General features: G+C 54.1%; 1 protein-coding gene across 1 annotated transcript in view; it reads right to left on the reverse strand.

Moving 5' to 3' along the window:
• The window catches only part of VWC2 (von Willebrand factor C domain containing 2), a 108,459-nt gene extending 101,948 nt beyond the window's left edge, over positions 1–6,511 (reverse strand). The window contains exon 1 of the mRNA XM_022593216.2: positions 5,822–6,511. Coding sequence (XP_022448924.1) covers positions 5,822–6,499 — 678 coding nt within the window. The 5' untranslated portion in view covers positions 6,500–6,511. The remainder of the gene's footprint in view (positions 1–5,821) is intronic.
• Positions 6,512–12,143: the final 5,632 nt, after the last annotated feature.

Here is a 12,143-nt window from a genome sequence, read left to right on the forward strand (position 1 = left end):
TAGGAACTTTTATAGCATTTGTCTCATACGCGCAAATAAAGTACTGCACGGAGCATGTAAAAGCGTGGTCATTCACGTTAGGTTTCCCCTACCTGAGTTAGGGACGCATCTGAAAGGTCTAGGGAAACCATATGTACTCTCCTTTCTTTAAAAAAAAAAGTTAACATTTAAATGGCATTGAACAGAAGGGCAGAAACTAAGAAGTTCAGAATTTGCCAAATCTTCCTAGAAGCCAAAACAAATTCAGTCGTAGCAATAGCGCGCACATGAAACTGACTTACAGGAAAGAACATCGACTTTACACAACTTAGTTCATGTTCCTCGGCGAAGGAAAATAATAATGGTGTTGTTTTGGTCTAAGTAACATCAGTCAAAAGAATATAAATACTATTAGACTGAAAAATATGGAGATTGTGTCTTTCTCTTTATTGGCACTTGCTCATAATTGCAGTAGAGATCTATTGAGATGGAGCTTTTGATTCCAAATTTCATGTAAGTTGTTTTTCATTAATAAACTCCGAGAAAGGAGATTTTGCAACAAGTCGGCTGCTGAGGCGCCAGGAGAGGCTTGTGACTCAGTGGTCCTGGGTCATCTCACCTGTGACTACCTCGTTCACTGATCTTCTGTCCAACAGTCCCCATGCTTTGCAAGACAGCCCAGCAAGCAACACGTATCAATAATTCATTTTCTCTTTTTCTTCTAAGACTTAATACAATTGCCAGTCAGACCTGATCGGGTACGGTAACCAACGTGGACACACAGAACTGATATCATCCCAACCAAAAGCAAAGTGAAATTTCAGTTCTCCTGCATCTCAGGGAGTCGCATGCATTCTGTTAGGTTCTACAAAACACGGAAACAAGCTTGCAGACTCTGTTTCTGTCTTCACAGTTCCCCAGAAATCAGGATTCCCAGGAGGGGAACAAGTTCTTTTGTTGCTCGAAATGGAATCGTGTTTTAACTAATGAATTTCAAATTTGACTTGCTGCTGGCATGTATGGTAGCTCTCAGGGGCAAATTTAAAAGTGAGGCCCTCATACGTATGATACAAGGACCCACTGACGTAAGTAAGTAGCACAGTAATTCCTGAAGTGGAGCTCAGAATGGAATAGACACTAAATCACCAAAATCTGGGTGGGCGGCTTAATTATGTTTATGAGGCATCCCGTGTATTACCCATCATTCTGTGCCTTCTCTACTAATTCTTTCTTCCAGTCATACTTGCTGATGCATCCTTGCCCCACTGCATTCCCTACACCTCCTTGGACCCAGGCCTACGAGGTCAACTCTGGTCACTGACCCTATGTTACAGGCTGCATTGTGTCCCCTCTCAAACTCAGATGTTGCAGTCCTAAACCCAATACCTCAGAACGTGACTGTATTTAGAGACAAGGTCTTTACAGAGGTAATTAAGGTAAAATGAGGTCATATGTGTTGGCCCTAATCCAATATGAGTGGTGTCCTTATAGGAAGAGGAGATCAGGACACAGACATGCACAGAGGGCCGACCATGTGAGGACACAGGGAGAAGGCGGTCCTCTACATGCTGAGGAGAGAGGCCTCAGGAGGAATCAGCCCTGCCCACCCCTTGATCTCAGACTTCCAGCCTCCAGGGCTGTGAAGCTATAAGTTTCTACTGTTTAAGCCACCAGGTCTGTGGTACTTTGTCATACAAATGGCTTGCCCCAGGAAGCAAGAGAGCACGTGAAATAGCATTCGTGTATAAAAATTATAAACGAATAGACCAGCTTCCTTACTCAAAGTTGGAGGCCTGCTGCTGTAAGAACAGGACACTTGGTATAATTTCAGAGGCAGTGGAGGACATTCTACTGGTAACTCTGTTTTGATTTGAATATACAAATTAAACTGCAAACACCCCTGGAGGGATGAGGGTATTACTCTAATTGTTATTAGCAGCTTAACAGTATTTCACTGAAGGTCTTCTGCTGACATCTGCCTGAGATCAACCAGGCTGTAAGGAATGGGAATTTGAATGGGGTAAAGAGCCTTGGTGAGAAGGGGAAAGACAGGACTGAAGTACAGAGAAAACTGGGCAGAGTGAAACCCAGCAGGACCCTGTGGGGCCCTCCCAAGTACAAAAGCCTTTCTGTGCTTTCTATTTCTTGTTTGTAGGAAAAAGGTTTCTGCCTCCAAGACCTTCCCTGAGTTCCAAAGGGCAGATTCAAATAGTCACTAATTAGGGGAGTGAGGAAATGCAGGAGGAAACAGGGGCAGGATGTGGGAGGGTCCCAGTTCCTCCTGAGGGATGGGCACAGATATCTGATACATATCCCTGAGTTCTTCTGCAGGAACTAAGGCCCCCATCCCGGTGGAGGATGGTGACTTCAGGTTGAGCACAGATTCCTGGAGCACCGCCCTGTGACTTCACCACCAACCAATCAGAGGAGGGTTACGCACCCTGAATCCCGCCCCCCAGGTTTTGCCTATAAAACCTTCTTCCCTGAAACCCACTGGGTCTTTGGAGCATGAGTCAGCCATTCTCCTCGCGTGGCCCTGTGATAAATAAACCTTTCTCGGCTCCGAACTCTGACATTTCGGTTTGTTTGGCCTCACTGTGCACCGGGCACAGGGACTGCAGACACATACCCAGGACAGAGGAGCACGAGAGGGCAGGGAAGAGACATGCTCTGTCCGGAACATGTGCGCAATAGCATCACAGGCACAAGGATCCGGGGTTCCACCTTCTCAGGCACCCACCACGAGCTCCCAGCCTCCCTCAGTAACCGACTCTCTCTCGGAAAGCAGAGGACAGAAAGCGCCTGTGTGCCTCCCAAGGAAAGAGGCCCAGAACCAGCCTGCCTTTCACCTCCCCTGACCTGGCCATGATCGGGAGCGCTCCAGACATGACCCTATGGCACCACAACCTCCACTGAATTACATTTTTTTCAGAGAAGCGCAAAGCGCTTCAGATGTAAAATGCGTTCCTTTCCTGTCTTCCGTGTACTGTGTGCTGTGCAAACTGCAGGCCTTCATGGGTCTCCTGGAAGCCCGGAGGACCCAGAGCAGCTACAAGAGCAGCTGTGCCCCACAAATCCCTGGACTCACAGCTGACCCTATACCCCTCTATGTTTATCCTTCCAACACTCCCAGAAAGCACCGCACCCTCTTTTGTTCATGGAATGAAACTTGCACAAAGCCACACTAAGTTAGGGAAATGCCTTACGAGCGTTCCTGATACTAACAGAATGAACAAGCATGATATATACAACGCAATCGTTATGCAGTTGTACCTATCATAGGAGCAGGAATATAATGAAAATTTTATAGCAGCTGTGCACAGTGTCATCCTAGCATCTGGTAATGACTGGATGAAAGTTAAGAACAAAGGATCACTTGAAGATGAAAGATGCGCTTAATACTTTAAAAATAGCTTTATTGGTATTTTAATTCTTACTGAGATTATAATCTTTCCAATCTCCCTTTAGTTGCTATCATCTCCCATCTCAGAGTGGGAAACACATTCTACTTATGCACCAATTTTTGAAAACAGGAATACAATACAAGGCATTTACGTATATACACTACCAAGTGTAAAACTGATAGCTTGTGGGAAGCAGCCGCATAGCACAGGGAGATCAGCTCTGTGCTTTGTGACCACCTAGAGGGGTGGGATAGGGAGGGTGGGAGGGAGGGAGACGCAAGAGGGAAGAGATATGGGGATATATGTATATGTATAGCTGATTCACTTTGTTATAAAGCAGAAACTAACACACCACGGTAAAGCAATTATACTCCAATAAAGATGTTAAAAAAACAAAACAAACAAACAAACAAAAAAACGACCTCCCACCCCCATACACACAGGCAGCTTCATGGCATCCAGCACTTAGCAATGAATAACAGAACAGAAGTTTGAATTCTTCCTTCTACCTGTGATGGCTGCTCTGGGATGCGTTTGGGCTTTTGAGATCAAAATGCTAGTAATTCCTCATCCTACCTCATGGACACCTATAAGAAACGACTATGGAACTACACACAGTGCAAACAATAAATGGTATTAATTAAAAACTAATCCCTCGTCTTTGATCTTGTAACACTTAGATTTTCCTATGAATCTAAAACTCCAGAGAATCGTTTGGCTACAGCCCCATCCCAGGCCAACACGGAAGGCCCCTCCTCTGGGCTCCACCAGCTCCCATGGCCAGCATTACTTATGCACTTCCGGGCTGCACCCCAGAACATCTGGGGAGGCATCTGCCCGGCTCCCCAGTCCTCCAGGAGCATTCTGAGGGCAGGGTTCCAGGCTTACTTCTGTAGTATGGCCAGGGCCTGGTTCCTAGCAGGTTCTCATCAAGGTTGTCTGTCTCTCCAAAGGGCTGAAGCCAAGAACTGTCTTAAACAGGTTTGCCTGGAGATAAACCCTGGGTGTCAGGTTGTTAGAACTCCAAGGAGCCTTAAGGAATTTCGGGCCCTTACCTTAGAGATGAGGAAAAAGAAAGCCAGAGGGGAGATGTGCTTTGTTCCCATCATGCAGCCCATTAGTGGCAAAACCAGAATGCAAACTCATCTTTTCTAACCAAATCCCAGCATCTCCACACTTTGTACATTACCTATAGATCTGTCCTTCTCGGCTTTATATTAATATTTCTACAACACTCAGGAATTCATTCCTAAAACTCACTACACGCTGTCACATCCTGGGCACATTCTCAACTTGCAGATCTCAGAGGCTATGGTCTGGGCACCCTGAAGGATTCCTTCGCACCTGCCTCCTTGTTCAGCTTTGGGGGCTGGAGGTGCCAGGATGCCCTCTGCTGCCCGGGAAACCTCCGGCATGCCAAGTCAACTGGCCAAGTCCAGTTGGACTGAGCCGACCACGGGGGACTGGAATGACTGAGCAGCCATGCAGTTGTCTCCCAGGCTCGGTACTGAAGAAGCAGGGCTTTCGGGGGGAGTTCACCCCGCCGGCCAGCACAAGCACTGGATGGCATCTCCATCCACGCCAGTGCCCCTGTGGGGCTGGGCTTTTGGTTCAAATAAGAGTGTAGGGGGTAAAAGCGTGCTTGACACATGAATCTGCTTCTTAACAGCTGTGTTGCCTTCGACACCTTTTAGAAATATTCTGTGTCTCAGTTTCCTCTTCTTTATCAGCTGGAGATAGTAGATAGTAATCTACTTTATTGCATGGTTTGAGGTTTAACTAAGTTAATACAGGTGAGAAATGCAGCCTGGAGCCTAACATACACTAGGCATTCAGGAAATAGCGCTACTAATATTATTACCAGTACTCACCTAAAATAAAACCATTTTTAACTGTAACCTGGACTTGTTGTTTTTGCTGTCGACTTTGTTTTGGCATCCATTGAGCAAGCATTTTTTTCTTTTAATTTCTAGAACATCTGCCTGATACCCAGCACATAATCTAGGGAAACGGCTTATTTATATGTACAGTCTCCCTTAATGAGCTATTAGCTCAAGAACACATCCCAAACAGCAGGGTAAATTACCCTGTGTTTGAAAACAGGGCGAGCATTTCGGCAGCAACACTTTTAACTCAGGAGCAGCCAATTAAGGTTAAAAGTACAGCCAGTGATTTTGCTCGGTCTGTTCGCCTTAGGGCCACGGGCTTCACTCTAAGGAAACCCTTTTATCGTGAAGACCGAGCGAATGCACGTGGACTGGGCACACGGCTTTCAAAAATTACCTCAGCACTGAAAAAGAGGGGTCGTGCTGAGGGGACGCGGGCACAGCGCCGCCCACCTCTGAGAACCACAGAGCGCCTCTTCTCCAAAGTGGGGACTCAGAGCCGGTTCACCCTCTCCTGGGACGGGCAAAGTCGCCCGGGCGCTCGCCTCTTACCACGAATTCCTCCAGGGTCTGGTAGGTCTTGCCCCGGAACTCGCAGTAATTCTTCCTCTCCTTGCACTGCGGACAGCACTGGCTCGTGTCGACATGGATGCAGCGTGGGTGCAGCCGCGGGCACTCGGGCTGCGCGCACAGCGGCCCCTCCTCGGTGCACAGGCATGGGCAGGCCGAGGGGCCCGGCGCGAACTTCTCCCCGATCGCGTACACGAAGCCGCTCTCGTCCACGCAGCCCTTCCCCCGGTAGTCCGGGTACGCGTACTCCTCCGGCAGCTCGGGCGTGGGCTCTGGGTCTGGGCCCGCCGCGTCCTGGGCGGCGGCGGCCGGGGGCTCTTCGTGCGGGGTGTCCCCGCGGGGCCGCCCCTGCAGGTCCCCGGCCCCGGCGCCCCCGCCCTGGGCGGCCCAGGACTGTTTCTGCCTGCTCCACGCCTCCCGGCCGGCCAGCCCGCGGCCGCCCTTGCCCTTCCAGTCCCGGCCGCCGCCGCCCTCGTCCCTCGCCGGGCGCCCGAGCTCGCTCACCCGGCCCGGGCCGTCCCGAGACGCGTGCTCGCGCTTCTCCTGGCCCGGCCGCTCGGGCGCCTGGGCCAGCTTCTCCAGCGGGATGCTCGGGCTGCACAGAGCCACCATCAGGCAGCAGGTGAGCAGGAGGGAACTGGACAGCGCGCCAACTGCCATCGCAGTGGAGCTGGGCAACCCCTACCGCGTCCCGGCGGCCGGGCGGGCGGGGAGCGAGGTCGAGGGGCGAGTCGCATTCACAGCCCGGGGGCGCGCCGCCGCCAGTCTGGAGCCGCCGTCCCTGCGGAGAGAAAGCAGCACAGCTGAGCCCCGAGGCCCGCGCGCGCCCGGCCCGGCGGCTCCCGAAATGGACGCGCCGGACCCCGAGGGCAGGGGCGGCATGCCCGGCGCCGGGGCACGGCCCGGGGTCCTACACATCCCAGACTGTGGACACGGACACGGAAGCGAGTCCCAGAAAAACACCGGCCCGCAGTGTTCCCCGTGTCTTCTTGATTAGCGGGTGGCGGAGCAGCGGGGATGCAGCTAGCGGGGCCCGCGCCCCCTGCAAGGCTCGGATGGAGCCACAGAACTCCGGAGCCCGGCGCCCTCTCCGGGTCCCGGCCACACTTCCCTAAAGGCGACTCAGTGGAGAATTCCGCACTGGAGCGGGCGCTGATGGCCCTGCAGGAAAATAAGAGGGAAACCCTTCCTCGCTTGCCCGAGGGTGTTTGGGGAAGAAGGGCGCGAGGGGGTAAGAAAGCTCCCAGGACCCGGTGACTCATCCTAACAACTTTGCAAACGCCACCAGTGCGGGGCGCAGACGCCCCTTCCCCGCCCTCCGCCCGAGGCCCGGTTGCCCAGAAAAAGGTCCGTGACTGTCCCCCAGCCCAACCCCCGTTCCCGGTTGCGGGTCGGGGCTTTGGGAGGCTGTGGCTTCTCCAACAGCACCCCAGCAGCCGCTCAGCGACTCGGGGTGCAGACCAGAGACCCCTGCGTGGGCCGCAACGCGCAGTCGCCTAATTTCTTTGACCCGGGAGGGGTCGTGGCGGTGGAGCAGGGGGACCCGGCAGCACTAGGGTGTGCGGTGGAGGAGGCCGGGGATGGCGGGCGGGGCGAGCCCCCTTCACTCTGCCTGTCTCCGAAAGCCTCTCTGGTTCCCAAACTTTATGCCGATGGAACCCTAGACGCCGCAGGATGCTGGCCACCCAGCCTCTCTCCACCAAGCCCTCCAACTCCCCTCGCCCCCCCGTTCAGAGCGCCTCCGGGTGGCTTCCTCCCCCTCATCCCCACCCCCCTCAAGCAGGCTCGGGTCGTCCGTGCTCTCTGCCCACCCCCATCCCCGGCCCGGCGGACTTCAGCCCGGGCGATCACCCATATGTACAAACTTGGGCTTGGGTTAGGGGGGCTGCTCCCGAGCAGCAGGGAGGCGGAAGGGCGCCCCGGGCGCGGACACCCAACATGGACCCTCACCCCCCGGGGGCGGGCGCCCAGCCTACGTACATGAGCACAGGGCGCCGGCCGGACGCGGGGCTCGCGGCGGGCGCTGGGGCAGCAGCGGCGGGCGCGGCCCCGGGGCGCCGGCGCCCATCCTCCGGCCGGCGGGGGCCCGGCGCGGGGCGCACCGCGGAGAGCGCAGCCCCACCTGCGCGCTTCGCCCGGCGCGTGCACCCGGCTAGGGCGTCTCCGCTGGCAGGCTCATCGCACCGCCGGCGGCCGGGAGCCGTGGCCCCAACTCGCGTCAGTGCCCGGGCCGCCCTCCGCCGCTCATCCTCAGGTCTGGTCCCCGCGTCTCCGCGACAAATCGTGCCCCGGGGCCGCCCCGGCTCGGCCTCGCTCCTCTCCTCCGGCAGGCGCGGGGAGCTCCCCGTACCAGGCAGCCGGAGGCTGGGGTATCCGCGGCGCGTCGGAGGCAGAAGGGACGCCCGGAGCGCGGCGGGCGAGTGGCGCCGAGGCCGGAGTGGGAGCCCGCGCGCCCGCCTCCCGCCTCCCGCCCCGCGCGCTCCCCGCCCCTCCTCTGCGGCCCGGGTTCGGGAGGCGTCGCCGCGGCGGCCGGCGCTGCCCAGGGGTTGGAGGGCCTCCCGCCCACCCGCCCCCTTCCAGGCCCGAGACCCACCTGTCAGCTTGCAGCGCAGCCGCTTCCCCACCTCCGCCGCCGGCTGCCATCCTCCGGCCTTGTCACTCACTCTCCACTGGACCTTTCATCTGGGCTTTTTCCTTTCCTTTATCCTCCCTTTAATTTCTTCCTTCCTAATTGGCCCCCTCTGGCTTTCCTCCCCGTGGACGGCTTGGTCTTAAGACTGTTGAAAAACCAGAACCAAAGTGTGTTCAATTTGGAATTCGAAGGCCGTGTTAGCTTAGCAGCCTGTGGGAGGGTTTTTTTTCCTCTTTGCATTCCGAAACCCGGAGGTATAGGCGCGTAAGACTCAGAAACTCATAAAAACCCGTTCAGCGTGCTTTCCGGCTCTCTGCCCATCTCTCCCCGGTCGATGCCTATGTCCCCCCTTTCCTGCCCACACTCTCCTGTCACCGAAGAGAAACATTTCGGGTTAACTTCGCTGGGATGCTAAGCTGTCAAGCAGAGGCCTGTGTGGTTCAGACTTGGTCTTACGCTTTGATCTTGCGCTATGGACATGCTACTTTTCTTGGATAAAGGAGGAAAGGAAACTTCACATTAACCCCTAAAATGGGATTTTTATTATAGAGATGTGCATTCCCAAGGCAATGGTTCCTACCCTGTCATCTTAGAATCACTGAAAATGCTCAGATGTATAAACACACAACCTTTCCCCTACAAGGCCAGGCCCTGGGCTGGGGTGGGAGCTTTGAGACCAATTCCTCTTCTCTCCCACCTCTTGATAGTGGACAGACCAGATTTAAATGAACTGCAGAAAGGCCTTCTCCCAGCCACAGGAAGACTGGGCGAGAAGAAGCTTCTCCTTATCTACCAAAACAAAAACAAAAAACCAAAAAAATGAAAAAAAGGTTTGGGTGGAGGGTTTCAATGTCCAGAAAGATTTAAGCACTTCTGCCTTTGCAGTCCCTACCCCCCTTTTCTTGCTGTCACCTCGAGGCAAGAGACGGTTGCACTTGCCTGTGGGACAGAGCAACCTGGCCCCCCCAGTCATTACATATCATGTTTGTTTTTGTTTTGACAAGAAGGACTCTCAGAAGGTTACACTGACATAGCCCCAAGTAGATGTGACAAATCAGAATAAAACGCTAATAGTATGTACAGAAGATTCTACTTCTGGCTGACAAGTTGGTTGGGGGTCCGATGGAGGGAATCATGAAGTCTCTTCCGATCCCACCTCAATCACGGGGCCCTTGAATCAGAAAACCTTTGTGCCAGCGCGCGTGGGCGCAGTGGAGAGCCCTGAGGATGAGACCGTAGGGCCCCCCGGGAAGGGGCCTGACGGAATGAGGGGCTAATCATGTTGCCCAGTGTCCCAACCTCTTCATTTGGGCAGCGACTCTAAGAGGCAGTGTGGTAGGTCAGACGAGATGAGGGGAGAAGTAATTTTAGAAGGATTTCTGTCCTTAGTGGCAAACAACGCTCAAGCCGCCTTGATTAGTTGAGATTCAAGGAAGTATCAGGGACTTTGCAGGTATCGAGGGAATCTGATCCACTCCCCCACCCCCCAATCCCTCGCTCCCTCTCTCTCTCTCTTTCTTCTTTCCTTCCTTCTTTCTTTCCTTCCTTCCTTTCTTCCTTTCTTTTATCTACATTCTTCTCAGGCTGCAGAGTAAGAGGTGGCATCAGAAAGATCTCTGGTCATGGAGTAAGATATGGGTCTCACTGGGCTCCACTAGGGGCCAGTTTTGTGATCTCGGACAAGTCAACTGCTGTCTCAGGGTCCCCATTTTCTCATCTTTAAAAGGAAGAAGAAAAAAACCTCTGAGTGGGTAGGAACCCCAAAGTGCTCTGGGACTATGGCATGTTTCTGCCCCTGGCCCTGTTTTAATCCGCTTTATTAGTCTTAAACGAACCAGCAGAAGCCCTGAGTCTGCAAGCCTGTGCTCAGCCCCAGGCCCAGCAGGCAGGGCAGGTGGGTTCCAGGCCAAGTTCAGAGTTGCCTCCTCATCACCTTTTCGGTGCCCTGAGGCATAACTCATTTACCCTCCTCTTCACCAAGGCTTGTTTCTGTCTCTGTTTCAGGTCTTGTAGCCTCGGACCGTGTCTTAGCTCCATGGAGTCTGCACCCACCTCTGAAACAGTGGCTTATTAAACGAGGGGCTGGAGCTGTGCTTGATTCATCTTCCTGTGCTTACAGCCCAGGAGGCAAATGAGGAGGGAGGGAGAGAAGAAAAAGGGAAGGAAGGGAGGATGGGATGGGGGAGGGAGGGAAAACTGGGAGAACAGTGCTTATGCCTCACACAGTCCTGGGCCCATTCATAGCATCTCACTTATTTCACACAGCACACCTGGTCTTGGGGACACCATTGTTGTTTGCCATTTTGCCAGTGGGGAACCACACCTCAAGGAAGTTGTGAGTTGGCTGAGGTCCCAGCTCACAGGGCAGGAGCCAGGTGACCCTGGAACCTCACTCTAACTCCAGGGCTTCTGGTCCAGTGCCACAGCTCCCTGCCTCGGTGGCGCTCTGTCCCTGACTTACTGTACGTGACATGAGGTTCTCCCAGCTTCCCAATCCAGCTGATTCTACGTGACTTCACATTCCGGGCCCTGCTCTCCTGAGAGCACAGAGAGGCAGAGGGGATGGGAATGACCAGAGCTGTCAGTTCCGGGGACATCCTTGTGGTCACATGTTTAGACCAGACCAACCTACTCTGGGGCTCAGTCTTTGTCCGCCAAGGAATCGGGGACAGAGTGATACCTGCAATACTCAGGGAAGGTAACTCCTTGGAGGAAAAAGTCAGACCAGGTGCCCTGGGAAGGGAGGCACATCAGAGGATAAAGTGGGAGGAGATGTCAGGAAACTTGGGTCTGCCCCCTGCCCCCAGGGGGATGAGACAGGGTTGTCTGTGGGAATCGAAGGGGCAGAGGTGGTGTTTGTGGCTTGAGAGTAGAAAAGAGACTGTGGGATAAAATATGGGATGAGGTTAGGAGGGTGAAATAAAAAACAACAGCTGCGTAACCGAGGGCCTGGTGGAGGCTGGAAAGCAGATGCTAGGGGCCAAGTGCCCTGTGCGTTTTCTCCACGAGTGAAGAGCTGCTTGTTGCTGCAGGAAGAACTTCTCCAGGGCTGGCCGTGGACGGGGAGGGTGCTGCCAGCGCTGCCAGCCTTACAGGGAGGGGATGCAGAGTGGCTTCTGTGGGAAGGAGAGCCTTCTGGAAACTCCTGTTCCAGGTAAAGACGGGGCAGAAAGTGCCAAGCCTCCAGCCTCTCACGAAATCCTGCTGTTCCCTGATTGCCCGGGCCAAATGCCTAAGGGTTGCTTTTATTTAGTTCACACCTTTGCAAAGGCGCATTTACCTTGAATTCTGGACTTGGGCCAGAGAAAAGGAAAAGCTGTAAAGTCTTCATCTTTCCGGGTTAGAGGGAATAAAAGCCACTCGCACCTGAAATCAGGGTCAGCAGGATTTTTGTGGTGGGGCAGAAGGCGGACCACTAACTCAACGTGATGAGTGAGAGAAGCCACCTGGGGCGCTCAGGTGGCCTTTTGTGATGTGCACAGAGCAAGCTGGCGACTAAAGCTCAGCTCTGGATCGGGCTACTGGTCAGCAGAGGCAACAGCTCCATCCCGATCAGCCTTTGATCCACGGCTGGGGTGGAGAGTTACTGCTCCCGTGCTGGCTCTCTGCACGGGCTGCCTGATTATACCGCACCTCGGGGACTCATCCCTCCTGCTGTTCTGCCCAAAGTCA

The sequence above is a fragment of the Delphinapterus leucas genome, chromosome 9, assembly GCF_059928025.1.
Source record: "Delphinapterus leucas isolate spDelLeu-1000000601 "Yukka" chromosome 9, BTC_Dleu_Yukka2, whole genome shotgun sequence".
Taxonomy (NCBI): Eukaryota; Metazoa; Chordata; class Mammalia; order Artiodactyla; family Monodontidae; genus Delphinapterus; species Delphinapterus leucas.